The 16,236-nt window shown below is 33.3% G+C and overlaps 1 protein-coding gene across 2 annotated transcripts; it reads right to left on the bottom strand.

The window, feature by feature from the left end:
* Window positions 1-949: 949 nt before the first annotated feature.
* On the bottom strand, window positions 950-14,436 carry LOC127076690 (actin-related protein 4). 2 transcript variants are annotated; one of them, XM_051018407.1, is made up of 20 exons: window positions 14,125-14,436; window positions 13,947-14,038; window positions 13,476-13,649; window positions 13,294-13,367; window positions 12,936-13,016; window positions 12,788-12,848; window positions 12,633-12,682; window positions 10,947-11,001; window positions 8,945-9,022; window positions 8,804-8,857; window positions 8,096-8,149; window positions 7,962-8,022; window positions 7,577-7,628; window positions 7,324-7,390; window positions 4,976-5,038; window positions 4,164-4,226; window positions 3,582-3,644; window positions 2,239-2,303; window positions 1,460-1,528; window positions 950-1,350 (listed from the first exon to the last, which is right to left on the bottom strand). In XM_051018407.1, exons 1-20 carry the CDS (start codon window positions 14,135-14,137, stop codon window positions 1,305-1,307), a joined length of 1,335 nt encoding a protein of 444 aa, XP_050874364.1. In that variant the 5' UTR covers window positions 14,138-14,436; the 3' UTR covers window positions 950-1,304. The 2 variants fall into 2 exon arrangements, with proteins under 2 accessions (XP_050874364.1, XP_050874363.1); XM_051018406.1 differs by having other exon boundaries at window positions 12,936-13,019; window positions 14,125-14,435.
* Between the last annotated feature and the right edge of the window lie 1,800 nt (window positions 14,437-16,236).

Genomic DNA, 16,236 nt, shown 5'->3' with positions numbered 1-16,236 from the left:
AAATATTGAGGTATGGAGTAAAAATTTATGTTAATTGTGTGATTTATCATTTTTATGAGTTATTATTTCGACTACATTAATTTAATAAAGGTTTAAATAGTTATTTGGTCCATACAAGTTTGCATGTTTTTTCAAATTAGTCATAGAATCTTCTTTTATTTCGTAATAATCCTAGATGTTAATTTTTTATTTATTTTAGATCTCGATTTTCCTGCATACTTTCCTTTTAAGTTTTATGTTGATTTAAAATCTAGAGTTTAACTGCATATTTTTCTTTAAATTTTTCTGCGAATTTTTATTTTAAAGACTAAAATCAAAATAATTTTAACGACTATTTTTTTTAAAAAAAAAATTAAGAATCAAATTGAAAAACACACAAACTTGCCGTAACCAAATGACTATTTAAACCTTTAATAAATTAGTCCTTTAATAAATTAGTCGAGGGAAGTTCAGGAGGTAGTTAGAATTTAATTTTCTTACGAAAATTACATAGCAGTTAGTTATTGTTTTGTTATTAGTTTAGTTTGTTACCTCAAATGTGCAATTTCCGATTTAATTCACAAAGAAGCTTTCCTTTCCTATCTTCTTGAAAGATTCAATAAGTCTGAGTAATCAATCAAAAACTGAAGTGACTTCACTGATTGTCCATCAAATGGCTTAAGATTTAGCAAAATAAATCATGTAAATTAGAATATGTACATGATTTGTCACTTCAACGTGCCATTAAATGAACCAGTCCCAAAAAAAAGGCGACTTTAATTGAATGGGATGAAGTTTTATTAGTGAAAAAACGGGTATAATTAGACAATTTGACTATGAAATACATGTAAGAAAGACAATTATACATACTAATATTGGACGTTAAATTAACGTGTTCATCAATCCTAAAGCTCCACTTAGTTCATTGAAAGGGAGATTGAATTTGCAGAACTGTTAGTAACACTACATATTATAACGTCTAAATCAAAACTATTTATCAAATAAAACTAGTCAATAATTATATGTAAGTGGCAATTCTCATGCCCAGTTAAATTAAATTTACACAAGTGAAACTCAATTTGTTAAATAGGAAACTATTACGGACTCTAAGCACGCTCCACATCAGAAAAGATTACAGCAATAATTGGATTGTGATCCACCTTTGAGGTCAACAATGTAGTTGGACTGAGATCCAATGACAATGAATAGACATTAACAGCACAAGATAAAACCATTGGTTGACACAAGCACTACTTCAAGGTTCATGAGTGAACTTCCTCAACACCGAGATAGATCAGTAGCAAGATCCTCGTACCAATCGCAATTCAAGGACACTTCCTTTGGATATATGAAGCTCCATGCTCTTCATACCTATCAGAGTGCATTAAAACAATTTAGTGTTTAAAGTAAACCCTTGAGAGAAAACTTTGGAAGCTTGATTTCATAGTTATGCTTTTCTAATGATGGAGAGGGAAATTACTCGGATTTGGAGAACCACATTTGTTGGAAGGAACCAAGAGAAGCCAGTATACTGCCTCCTATCCAGACACTGCCCATAAAATCACTATCACGAGTTAGAATGCAGTTCATACCTTTTTTTTATGAAAACTAATAACAGTTCACACAATAGATCAACAATCACTCCCCATATAACATCATATTTCTGAGCCTCCCCCTTGACATTGAAAGAAATGGAACCATTAGTGGTAGGGAAGAATGTAGAGGACTAGTTTTATAACCCTACCTGAACTATACAACAAAATCTACAAGGACATAAATAGTAGACTCCTCTGATAAAAAATTTAAGATAGTTTGTACTTCATTCAGTATTCTAGTGCTTACACTATTGTACTTGCAACTAAAAATAATAAGTCAATATGTTTCAAGTTTATATGTTTTCTAATTTTGTTTTGGTGTTCGAATTTTCACAGCATGAAAACTCGAGCTTAGTTGTTTCTCATTTTTTGTGCACGTCTCACTGCCCATAATTCCAGTGGCTTCCAAAATATGTACTCAACAAATTTACTAAGTAGATTTTTTATTTTTTCATCTCTAAAACCCTTTCAAAATAATATTACCAAACACACTTATAAATGATGCTTCCTGGCTGAAAATGACCATAGGCACCATATCAAGAGAAATAAACTTGAATTTACAATTAATCAGAGTAGTCAATGGCATGATATAACCAAAAGTGAAAAAGTATAAGTGCACAAGATAATGCTAATATCAAAATCATAGTAATGTGAGAGATCGCACCTAAACCTCCTTTCAGTAGCATTACCACTGGCCAATACCTTCACTCTAGCAGCCTGAGGGGATTCCTGCATCAGTAATGAAATTTTAGTCAATTTTTACAGTATCTAACTTTTCGAGCTTTATGGAGGACACCAGCAATCACATTCGACTGATAATATACTTCAAAAAAGTTTAATGTATTCGTAATATTATTTATAAATTCAATGTGTTGTTCATTTTGTGATAAATGTTTCAAATTGGACTATCTTTAAAAATTGTCGGAAGAACATAGAATTCCACTACATACTTATAATTCAGTAGTGGAGTTTCTATGTTCTTTCAGAGCACTGTACTTTATGATTAAACACAATTTTTTCCCTACAAAAACTTCCAAAATATTTTTAACAGCTTTAGTGATAAATGTTTCAAACACTTAATGACAAGAGCATTTCAGTTAAACATTCCTGAGCTTTTGAATTCATTGGCTTTTTACCTTCTAAATCACCATGTCACAATATCAAACAAAGGTAAATGTGTGCAAAAGAAAAAATACATTAGCTCAAAAGAGAACTCTCCACTTCTTTGCAAGTCGATCAAAGAAACACACCAAGGAAAACCATTAGCATAGACCTCTGTTCAAAATTACATTTGAAAGTCACAACTGACGAACAAAAGCAGCCAACACTCCAAAAACCTTGCTGAGAAACCAAGTATATCTATAGGGAGTTTGGAACTTGGAACAGTTATTTGTGCTTATCCTACCGTACAAGCATTGTGCATTCGAAGTTATCATAAGCTCACTTCCGTAGTTCATAGATACTGATTCTACAAGATTTGTGTGGAGTATACCCTCATTCCTTCTTAGATTGAAGAAACAATTTACATAAGTTCTGAATTAATATGATTAGCGCTTAATAAATAAAAGTTAATTAAATTCTTACCCCCTAACACCCGAGTCTTAACTTACATAAGCTGCCAAGACAGCAACCTTGGACTTAAAATTCAAGAATTAGACATTGGACAGATGCCTTGATCAGTGCTTAACATCTTGCACTCCATAGTGCCCCAAAAATTAGACAGTCGATGAATCAAAACTCAGAAAGGAATTGGGAAAACATAGTATAAGAAACAAGACAGGCAAAGCAGCCATTCAGCTGTCCGAATGGATGTCTGCAACTCAGCATAACAAAAATAGACCAACTAGGTTGAGAGACAACAACAGCAATAACAACCAAGCCTTACAAAGCTATAACTGAGGCTAGCAGAAAAACCATTTGAAAAAACATAGAATGTTAACCTTTGAAATCACCACTTTAAAACAAGAATTGAAAGATAAACAAAAAGAGCTCAGAGTTACATCATACCTCTAGCAAATCTTTCTCAAGGCGTTCCTTCAGTTGTTGCATTGAAGCTGTGCCGCCAGCAAGCTGAAAGTGAAACGAAATCAACTTTAAACACGCAGGTAAATGAATTTGTATAATATGCTTCCATCATTATATTCGGTACACCAAAAAGGAAAAACCTATCAAACGGATAACTAGGCAATATATGTACATCATATGGTTTCAGCAAGTATTTGTTGATTGAATTGGATTTATGGGTACAGGTCACCCCAAAATAAAACTCAAAGCATTCTAACAAGGATTAAAAGAATGAGTTTCAATGCATGTGATATCACAAACACTAAATAATCTTGCATGCTTATTATTCGACCATCAAAATATCTCAAAATTCTCAATCAGAAAGGATGGCCCATTGCACGAGGCTCCAACTATGCTCCCATCAAAATGGTCATGGGGCGGGTTTATATGTGTGCAGACTAGCCATGCGCATCCATTTTTATTTTAGATGCCAAAAGTCTATGCTAAATTTAATTAAAATCTACATAGAAACAGGCTAGAGTATAAGTATACAGGAACGGAGAAGGAAACAATAAATAACATTACCAGTATGCTACTAAATAATTCTCTTCGAATGTCAACATCACACTTATTAATGCTTTCTATAACCTGCAAATATACAAAGGAATGTAAGCAAATCAGAAACAGAAACGTAAAACCCTAAAACCAAAAACAATATGACTACAATAAAAGCTTTTCCCTTGCGGGTATCAGCTACATGAATCAAATGAAGTCATAATGTCCAATCATGTCTAAATAGAAACCATATAAAAGCATGCCTTTCTAATGGTCCGGCCTACAATTTTCCCCGATCATATCCTTCTACTCGAGAATAAAGTTAGTGTAGTGTAGCAGAGATGAGGATGTTGCGGTGGATGTGTGGTAAGACTCGACGGGATAAAATTAAAAATGAAAATATTACAGAAAGCGTCAGGATAGCGCCTATAGTGGAGAAGATGGTGGAAAATAGACTTAGGTGGTTTGAGCATGTAGAGAGAAGACCGGTAGATTCTGTAGTAAGGAGGATAGACCGGATAAAGAGAAAGCAAACAATTAGAGGAAGGGGAAACCTAGAAAGACTATCAGAGAAGTCACTAAGAAGTCATTAAGAAAGATCTCAAGATTAATGACTTGGATAGAAGCATGGTCCTTGATAAAACATTATGACGAAAATTGATCCATGCAGTCGACCTCTGATCCCACTTAGTGGGATAAGGTTTAGTTGTTGTTGTATGTCCTTCTACTCCTAGATATTGAATATGCTCAACCATTTGAGATACTTCAAACAACAGCAGCTGAAGCCTTATCCCACTATATGAACCTTGAGATACTCTAAACAAACACATCAAATATCTTACCATTTGAGGAAGCCCTCGAACTGAAGGAGCAATTTCTGCAAAGTTCTCCATGCCTGGAATTGACTGCAATTTATATAAATACGACAAGAGAATATTGATTGTTAAGTAATATACAGAAAAGCAAGAAGAAGAAGAAAATATACGCACAACAAAAACCGAACAAACAAGTTTGCACAGTGCAACCTCAAAATTTAACACCCAACCAATCTATGAGAAAACTTAGCAAGGGCGCAGAGCAAGGTTGTAGAAAGATACTTTGAAGAAGCTACACTTTTTTTAATTTAATACAGTACATTCAAAATGAAAAGAATCTCACATGTAGACGGCCTTTGATAGGCATGATGATAATTAGATTATATTTTACTAAATAATCATTTATGACCTTTTTAATTTTTTAAGAAGCTGAACCAATAATTGCATCTTGATTTATCAAAAATTGTCAGCTAAATAGTGATAAATCTGACTTAAAATGCAAATATATAGATGTCATGTTTTACTATATGATAATTGTTTACTTCCACAGCATATTGGTTTGCAGTCTGTTTCGTTGGAATTAGTGTTAAAGAAAATAGGCCATGGGAGATATCCGGGGCCATTTTGGGGCTCGACTCAATGGTAAAGATTGGCTGATATTGTGGGGTTTTCTGCCATAATCCACATGATTATGGGGAATTAGGCTCTCCGCCATGGACCACCATCTGCCAATTGAAAACACTGGTTGGAATTGAATGGTGAGTTAATTAGAGTTGAGGGAGGGATAGAAATCAGCCGTGAGTTGGTGGGAAGGGAAAAGGAGGCGGTTAGTTTCGGCTTTGAGCTTGGACAGAGATTATTTTGATGCACTTATCCTTATTTTCAATCAATAACACATATTTTCTATTTCATTTTGACTTGGCTTCCTAGCAGGAGGGGATGGGAGAGATTATTTTAAATTAGTTTGGTTCAATATATGAAGGACAAAAAAGTAGGGGTGTTCAAAACCAAACCAACCCAATAGAAAACCGCAAACCAAACCAAACCAAACCGAAACCGCAAAAAACCGCATTTGGTTCGGATTCGTTTGGGTCATTTTTTAACAAAACTGCACGGTTTGGTTTGGTTTGCGGTTTGTATTTTGCAAACCGAACTAAACCAAACCAAACCGCATTATGTTACAATCCAAATTTTACTTATCCCACATCCAACTAAAACATCAAACCTAGTATGCCTTAACCTTATAATTACAAACGATTTTCTCTTACTCATGCTTAGGGTTTCAATTTCAACCTTCTTAAATCTCTCATAGTAGTATCACACATTCTTCTCGTCTTCTTTTCCATGTAGGTTTCGCCTATTCTACTCTAATAAGTCATTTCTTATTTTCTTTCTTTTTCATCTTTTATGTTACTATTTTCTCTTTTAATTACATTTTTATCGCATCTTTCTTCTCAATCTCGCATCTCTTATGTTCTTTTTTTCATCTTTTCTAATCTCTCATCTCATATATTTTTTATGTTTTATTATAATGTCTTCGATATTATTTTATGCTACTATTTATATATGTATTTTATTCCACTTTTGTCTAATCTAATTTTTTGTATATTGAATGAAACATTTTTGTCTAAATATGATGAGTTTTGATGTTATTTAGTCATGTATTAATGACTAAATATAAAGTTATGTTGTTCTCTATAGGTGTATGTATGGCACAATAAAAATATTATAAAAAACCGAACCAACCGAACCAACCCAAACCGCATTGGTTTGGTTTGGTTTTATTTCTAAAAGTCAACCGAACCAAACCAAACCGCATGTTTTTTTCTCTTGCGGTTCGGATGATTTTTATCGCGAAAACCGCCCAAACCGCACCGCGAACACCCCTACAAAAAAGGGCAGGAGCAAAATCCCCGTGAGCCAATTTAAAATCCCTTCCAGAAAAGTGCGGGAGATTTGGAGGATAGGTAATAAACTAGTTTAAAATTTGGACTTAAATATCACTATATTTAATGTGACCTTGAGTATAACAATGGTTAAAAAAAGTAAATTTAAACTTCCCCTCTATTAAAATTCCTTCCCTTCTCTCTCTTACCATCCCTGGCTTTAAAATAAGTAAATTTTTTTACATATAATATTAAATCCCTTTAACTTTTTTACTTTCACGGCATATTAGAAACTGTAAATAATGTTGCAAGAGAAAAGGAAAAATCAATGAGGGGATGCAAGAATTTTATTCTTTGTTGTTAATGATAATTAAGGTGTGTGCCTTTTGATCTAAAAGGTGTCTAAGGGCACCTTTTTCTTTGAACTCCCATGCCAGAAGTTTAGAATACTTAAGGGAAAATGCATGATAAATCTTTTAGATCACATACCTGAGCCAGGGATGGATTGAAAAGAACATCTGGAATCTTAAATCTGTCAGCTCCAACTTCAATTGTCCTATGGAATAAAATTTGAAGAAAAAAAAAGATTCATGACAACCTCACACCAAGAAGTAATAATTAGGCTATGAAATATGTACAATAGCAAATACTATAAACAAGTTTTATCAAGATTACAAGTTGAAACATAACTCAATTCACCCCCCTCTCACTATTTCTATGAGAAAGAATAACTGCAACTTACTGGCCATCAGGAAGCTCATACGAGGTAGTTGGGATGTTTGAATATGCACTCTCTGCCAAATAAAGAAGAAAAATGGATGTCATATATGGGAGCTTCTTGGATAAAATCGAATGGAGTCGAGAAGATAAAAGCATCTACAAGAGCTATAAAGACTTAACTGAAAAATATGTATGTCTAGGTTTACCATTAAATCAGATCATTGAAAAAGCATCACATGCAACCCACCTCAAAGCACATAAACCCGAGTAAAAGCAAATCAAATTACAAGAGATGACAAATCAAGTTATCTTATTAGACTGCCTTCAAAAAATATCTTCAACAAGAACACGCAGAGGATAACAAGATCCAAAACATTATATGAGATGAGAACAACAGGTGTACAAACCATCATATGGAGTATCTGGAGCACGGCACACACATTCCTTGATATCACTAGCAATCGCCCTCTGTCACAAGAAAATAGTTACTAGATATATGAAACATGACATTTAATGAGATAAAACATGATCAGTGACAGACCTGGGAGTAGAGTTTATAGCTTTCAGTTGTACTTGGAAAATCCAAATCTACAGTCTGTAAGATTCAGAAATCATTAAAAAATAATCATTGATGCGGTTAATTACAACTACAACCAAAATCATTTTGAAAGGTTTTTCAAAATCAGTTTAATGCAATGAATAAGAAAATAATGGGATTCTTGCTTACTATCATTTGCCCCAAAAGTTCTAGAGTTCTTTTAAATTGAATAGTAGATATAAAAGCAAGAATAGACATGGAGTTACAAATGTAATAAAAATAAAGAAAATGTATACAAACATCTAAGACCATTATCTCTTTAATACTTATAATTTAAAAAAACTAATCTTCTTGGCACAACTTTTGCAGAAATATTTTGAACAGATCCTAATCAGCTCAATTCACATTGTTGCAGTATAGTCGCACATGCAAATGTTATAATATTTGATTCATAAACAAAACAAGATATAAGAAATCCCAACTTGAACACTCAGTATATGAAGATGATGAAAATGGAGTATCAAAACCATCCAGATGTGCTGAAGGCACATAGAAATAATATACAGGAGTTGGACTCCCATATTCTCCAGGTTCACTATCTTTGTGTTTGGGGAGGGGACGGGAAGTCATACGAGCACTGATGATTACAAGGAAGTAAAAGAAAAAACTGTAACTAAACTAACAGGTCATCAACATGAAAACACATAATACCTGAAACTCTCCAGGGCGTATTTCCTTCCTCCTAAAGGAATACCTAGGCTTCATCTGTACAAAATAAGGGGAAATCTCAGGAAAATAAAATTGAAGCACCTTTACCATTGACAAATATAATAGCTAGTGTTTGTAACCCACCACAATACCCTTGCTTTCTAAGCTTTTCATCAAGCAGTCTGTAAGAAATTCTCCTCCGATTGGAGAGGTTGCCACAGCCTTGTGTTGTAAAAATAATTAAGATATGATCAGACAGAAAAGCTTAGTATTAGCCAAATATCAATTACAGGCTAGAACGAGATTTTGAATTATTAAATATATAGTATAACAAAAGACATTCTAAATATATCGAGCAAACATAACTCCGCGTCTCATAAAAAATGTTTTATCTGAGCACTGTGTTTTTCTTAAGAAAATTGTTAGATATATTGATTTTAATGATAAAAATTAGTATCATCTACTAGGATATCCTTATTAGTCGTAGTAAGTGGAGTAGTTGAATAGAGTGAAAATAAATAAATAAGGTTATAGTAGTGAAAAATAATAATAATAATAATAATAATAATAATAAATGTTGAATTGATATTGATATTGTAAAGAGAGAATTATTTTGAGACAATGAAAAAATGTAAATGAAACACTTTTTCAAAGATGGAGGGAGTAATTCCTAGTCAATAATTTGTGCCTCATATATCCATGGACACCCATATATAAATTTTTAATTACCATCTGTATTTTTTTTACACAATCAAAATGATAAATGATTAAGTAGCAATATGGAGATGATGCCAATATGTGTGTTCTTCATATTTAACTAAAACAATCAAAACCTTCTCATCTAGATGAGCCGGATACATGGATCAAATTACGATACAATAGGCTAGCTCTGGTGCTCAAGTGGAACATATGTTGTACTCTGCACAAGTCCCACCACTGAATCAAATGAGATATGATGGGACTTATTGATCCAATGGTGGAAAATTGTTAAAGAGTCCCACATCAAACAATATATGACATGAACATGCGTTTATAAGTGGGGGCAATCATCACTCTATAAGTCGGTTTTGTAAGGATGAGTTAGACCAAAACTCTAATAAAAACAAATGAGCACAACATTATCATACTTGTTCACCATAGAAGTCTATAATATCCTTACCATGAAGCCTGTCTAAATCCAGACCATTGGACCCAAAAAATTCGTAATCATTTGACAATAATCTTCCTCTACATGTCCAAAGAACCTAAGATGAAATTCTAGAATAGAGGCCACCCCCACTTTTTCCAACGGTATCCTTCCTTATTCTATCTTGTCTTATGTGACCACTTCTCCATCATAGCATTCTTATCTTTGCAATGCTGGTCTGGCTTTATTGTTGAGTTTTTCTGTCGTGCATTTATTTCCATTTTCCATCTCCAATTTTCACCTATAAGATCTTTTTTTGTGACTCTTACTATTACAAAGACTCAACTCAAATCCCTCCCTTTTAGAGTAAAAAAGTATCTCTCCAAGCTTACATTAGGCCCCAATCAATCTTGAGCAAGACCTGCATGCATTTATACCAGATTTTATTTCTAATTAATCAACAATGTGCTTCCAAAGGATGTCTCCTTTATCTTAACTCTCAAGCTTTCAGTTTATTCCTTCTCCCCACTCTCCAACTAAGTCTATATCATATGCATAAAATATGCACCATAACGCCCTGCCTTGGTTATGCTCGACAAGCAAATCTAAACCAAGATGAAAAAGATAAGAACTCAGTTGACCTTTGACGTAGACCGATAATAATCGAAAATCCTTGCTTAGTTGTTCCACTCTCACCTTATGAACATAATTTCTTATCCTAGTCAGAACCCACAGTACATATCTTTGATTGCTCAATTATAAGCAATACAATTACAAATACTTTTCTTCTATACAGCCTTAAATAAAACTATCTAGAGAACATATTGTCTACCTTAGCCACTACCTATATGATAAAAGACATGTAAATATAATTAGTAATTACAAATTTAGAAGAATTTACAACCAGGTTATTTTTCAAGAAATCGGATACCAAATCAAATATGGTTTTACCAAATTAAACTATGATTTGATTCAATTACATGACAAGTGAATTCTATTTGATTCATTAATAACAAATACCTTCTGAAGAACATAGCCGTCATGAACCGGTGCAACTGTAGTAGATCCTCCGCCACTGAGAGAAATGAAATAATAAGAAAACCTCACATCAGCAACACTTCCAGCATTATACTGCAGCTTAAAAAGTAAACTAATATTTCTAACTTTCAAACAGACAAATCCCACCCCCATCTCAATGTTGTCAATTGAATCTCCATATGCTTAAATATATTTTAATTTTGTCCCTTAATACACCTTGTTAAAATCAGAAGGTGTGTGTCCAACTATCATCATTAAAATCACGCTCAATATGCTGCTTAAATCACAGCATAGCACCCTGATTACCTTAGGATAATCAAACAGGAAAAGGAAAATAATCATGTGTAGACATGCTAACATGTTTAACAATGAAACTTTCAAACATTTATTTTGCAAATAGAAGTACACAGTTCCCTCGTTTATTTAAGAATGAATGTCTGAAAGAAAGTAAAAGCCTCTTTATCATTTTTGTAAAAAAAGAATTATATTCCAGAACTGTAATCAAAATAATGAATTTATTTTTTGCCATTCTTGGCTCATTATATGATGATTACATACATAAACCCTTTTTTTACCCTGTTACTAAAGCAAGAACGAACGTGGTAGGCTTCCAATGACTTCTACTTTGACGACAACATGAGGAAGGTGCAAAAGAGGGTTTTGAAGTGTTGTTAAATGGCGGCCATGGCGCCTTCATGAAGGATTTTTGACAAACCACCATAGCTAGTTTGTGAAGGGATGCCAGCCATCGCAACGCCACGGGCAGCAAATGACGTGTTTATAAGGGAGGATTTTTGGCCTTCTGCAATATTATACCATGGAAAATACTGCAACATGGCGAGGAATGTGGGAAATGGAGAGAATTGGCTACGAGTATGGATAGAAGGGGAGGAAAAGATTGGGGAGAGGCAGGCATGAATGACTAAGGTGGAGAGGCATAGAGCGAGGTATATGTATTACCTTCTTTTCTTTCCTGTATTTTCTATGCAATTCTGGTCTCTCAATAGAGATCTACCTTTGCTTGTAAGGGGTATGATATCGATTACTTTTACTCTAATACCAAGAGTTTATCATTCAACTACTATATTGAGTAAAAGTAGGGCATAGTGAAATAGGACAGAAATATCAATATGTTAGACCTTACGTAAATATATTAGGCCGTTATTATATTATTACTATTAGTGGTAGTTATCATATTATTATAAGAGCAGTTATATTAATTAATTGTTAAATGTGTATTATGTTTTATTATGTAACTCTATAAGTAGAAGTTTCATATTTGAATTAAGGGTGGAATTAATTATAGGAACCGGTTGGTGGTTGGATAAGAACGGGCTCTCAATATCGTGTTAGGTTTGTTATTCAAATAGTTGTGAAACTGCTCTTAAGAAACTTCCTCAGTCAGTTTTGTCCAAGGTTGTAACAGTGCATATGTAATCTTTGATCTTAGTCACATTGTTTTAAGGGTGATTCCTCAATACTATCCTAGTACATTTAGTATATCCTATTGGTCTAAGATACCTAAGTTCTAACACAATATTCTATTCTTCCGTATACAATATGTTTTTAGCTATTAAAATGCATAAATGATTAAAAATACCACTAATCATACTACCAAATTAAAAAATATATATATCCTAGCAAACATATAACTTAATGATCTCTTACCTATCAACAACTAATGATGTGGCACGCCCTGATGCAAAAGAAGTCAGAACCTATATGTCAAACAAAAGTAAAATTTCAATAGTTTTTCGTTCTCGCTTGATAACATAGATTATTTTACCTTAGAGATATAGGTTAGTGTAGGACTATTCACTTACAGCATTTTTTGCCAAAAATAATGCAGGTGCTTTGTATTTCTCAAACATAAGCTCTGCTGCCCTGCAAGAATCACAACAAACTGACTTATACATATTGATGTTTTACAGAGCTCCATTAAATCTAGATGATAAATTACAGGCCGAACACCTTTCTCTCTGTTGTGGAGCATTGGAAGAAGGTTCTGCCAGGAGCATGGGATGTTCTTTAGGATCAATCAATAAGCACTCCCTACTAAAAAAGAAAAATGCCAATTTAAGGATTAATCAATTCATGAAGTATTTGACATAAAATACTCAAAAATGAAAAGAACAATACAAGGGAAAATTATTAAACCACACAGAAGAAAAATCATCGCATAGTTATGGAGTAACACAATTGTAAATCATATAAGCAATTCATTTAGTCTATGGAGTATATAATGGTTTCTTCTACAGTCTCTTTGGCCTTTCTCAATTCTTTTGAATTTGAACAACTATCATACACGGATCATATCATCAGTATAAACCTGAAGGCATGATCCCAAATGCTGTCAACAATATCCCAGTCAGCAACAAGTCCATCCTTCAGTGGAGACAGTACCTGACATCATGAAATAAAAAGATAAGTACATCTAATAATTATTATAAATTTTGAAAGCTGTATTTCAAAAACTAATCAAGATTCAAGAAGACATTACAAAAGGGTTACCTCCATAAAATCTCTACGGTAGCCCAAGGACTGAGATCCTACATACAATTTTCTCTTTCCCTTGGCTTTATCACCCTCAACATTTCTACTATTGTTCTTGGATTCCCCAGAGCCAGAGTTCTTTTCAGGATCATCCGATTCATCAACATCCATTTGATCAATAGCTCCAACAACCTAAGTTCACATGAGGCAAGACAAAATTCCCCGTCGTCAGATTATCATATTCATCCTCAAATGAGTAAAATCACTATCACCCATAGATTTTAATCTATCTATCAAACTATAAATCATACATGAACCTAAGAACACTCTCAAGCAGTCAAGCAGACTAAGCTATGACCACAAAATAGCCAATGCCATCATCATGAATTAAGTTCAACTAGCCAAAAAGAAGAACAACAAAATAAAAATGAAAGCAGCTAATACAAAATCTAAAAAGAAGAAAAATAAAAAGTGTAATGAACACATTACAGAAGGAAACACGGCCTTGGGAGCATCTTCTCCGGCATAACCAGCTTTACAGGTATGTGAACCCAGATCAATCACTATAGCCGAAACCTCGTCTGTGAATTCAACAAAATGAAGAATGCTGAGAAGTAGAAGAAAAATAAGAAAGTAAGAAGTAAATATAACTTGTTCTCGCACTCACCACCGCCGTACATGACTGTAACAGTCCCGGAAACTCGACGGGAGAATTAGGGTTTATTAATAAGTTATGAATGTTAGGGTTTTAGAAATTTCTCTTTCTATCGCTTCAAGAGAGAGAGGTGGGGGAGGGGTGAGTTCCGATGACGAACTACGCCGCCGCGGTAGTCAACGGCGAAGGAGGAGGAGAAGCGCGCGCGATTTGAAGAAGAAGAAAAAGAAAAGCTAGGGTATATGCGTTTTATTGGCTACTGTATTTCGATAAACCAACGTGAATTACAACTAGCATCGTCGTTTTTTCTAAATACACGCGTAAGGAGTTTTAAAAAGTTATTTTTTTATTTCTAAGTAAAATTTAAGGGTGCTTGATTTCCTCAAAATCGAAGGATTGAATTAGACAAAAAAAAATTATCCTGTTTGATAAAATAACTAATCTGGATTAGACAATAGAGTGAACAAAAATATGAATGTGTGTACTTCACTAAATAGATTTAGAAAAAATGTCAATTACATTGATCATCAAACATAATATAGTATAAAAAATTGTCTTGTAAATACTTATCATTTTATAAATTAATCAAACTCATCCTAACATTTTTTCTCTAACATTTATGCATAATATTTTTTGTGCTTCTTAATTTTAAAAATAAATTATTTATTTATTTTTCAAATAGTACTACTCGGGTCTGATTTATAAGTAAAAAAACAAGTTACACGATTATTAAAAAATATAGTTAAATGCATTTAAGTTTTTTTATTTCATGTGAGAGAGACAACACAATTACTATTATAAATTGATCACTGAAAAAGGTTTTTTAGATTTTAAATATAATTTTCATCTTCTTTGTTATTTTGAGATTCATATGGATGTAGGGTCTCTAAGATATATAATTGTATGTTGGTTTATTCTCTTCATTTGCAGCATTTGTGGCTAAATTTATAAGGTCTATAAATCCTTCCTAATCGAAATATTTGTATAAGATTATGTTTGGATTGATGAAACATAACGGAGTAGAATGAAATGGAATATAACGGAGTTGAATGAAATGGAATATAAACTCCACTTCATTTTTTGTTATGTCATTAAATTGTCGCATTCAATCATAAACACTTCCAAACTGGATGACATAAAAAATGGGAAGTTGGATGGAATAGAATGAATTTCATCATGCTCCATTTCATCCATTATTTATAAAATCGAAATAATAGAATATAATTAGTCATCATTTCATCTCATATGAACATACCCTAAAGATGATGATTTTATTTTCTATGATGCATTTTAATTGTATTAAATATTAGATATTTCTTTCATAAAAGAGGTTTTATGTGTTTTAATATATTCTTGGTTTTTTAGGTTTGTAAGTGTTCATGGTTTTTTTTTTTTTTTTGTGTTTTATGGATTTTCTAGGTACTACCAATAGAATTTGGAATAATATTAAAAAAAATATGTAATATGTGCACCACTATACTTGTAAATGACCCACACAAGGTAACATGAGATTCGCCAAAGTCATGCAAGTAACATGTCGTCCAAAGTAAGGCTCACAAATGCACATTTATCATAATGTGTGCTCATTTATCACCACAAGAGCATGTTGTATGGCACTCTTGCATGTTGGATACGAAGGAGAATAGCGATCCAAAACGCATCGGAATTTAAAAAATTTCTCCTTTAGTGATCCTTACGAATGGGCATGATCAATGATAGAATTGTTACCTTTTGTGGCGATTGAAAACTTTGATACAGATCTACGGAGTGATCACGACCTTTGAACGATGACAACGCTTCTACTCAGTCCACATGAACGGATTCCTTCAATCTCAGTGCTAGTTGCTACGAATGAAGACTTTGAATGTGAGAGAGAGAGAGAGAGAGAGAGAGAGAGAGAGAAAAAAAAACAAAATTATAACTGCACAAATGCTTCTGCACAAGGGTTCTATTTATAGAACCACTTGTGTGGGTTGCAAGCTAAAAAGCTCACTTAAGTGTATGTGGCCCATATCTTATAATATGCCAAAATCACTTAAGCGCGTGGTATCTTACCATATTTCGTATTCTACTTAAGTACATCGTACCTTACGATGTTCTTTAATTCACTCAAGTACACCGTAC

The sequence above is a fragment of the Lathyrus oleraceus genome, chromosome 4, assembly GCF_024323335.1.
Source record: "Lathyrus oleraceus cultivar Zhongwan6 chromosome 4, CAAS_Psat_ZW6_1.0, whole genome shotgun sequence".
Lineage (NCBI taxonomy): Eukaryota > Viridiplantae > Streptophyta > Magnoliopsida > Fabales > Fabaceae > Lathyrus > Lathyrus oleraceus.
Note: the sequence above shows the minus strand (reverse complement) of the source record. Positions and strands in the feature narration are given on the sequence as shown.

Coding starts and splice junctions, on each gene's coding strand:
- LOC127076690 (XM_051018406.1), bottom strand. Junction 11,002..12,632: donor ACATCATTAGTTGTTGATAG/GTAAGAGATCAT, acceptor CATTTCTCTCAG/TGGCGGAGGATCTACTACAG. Junction 8,858..8,944: donor TAGAAAGCAAGGGTATTGTG/GTGGGTTACAAA, acceptor TATTTTGTACAG/ATGAAGCCTAGGTATTCCTT.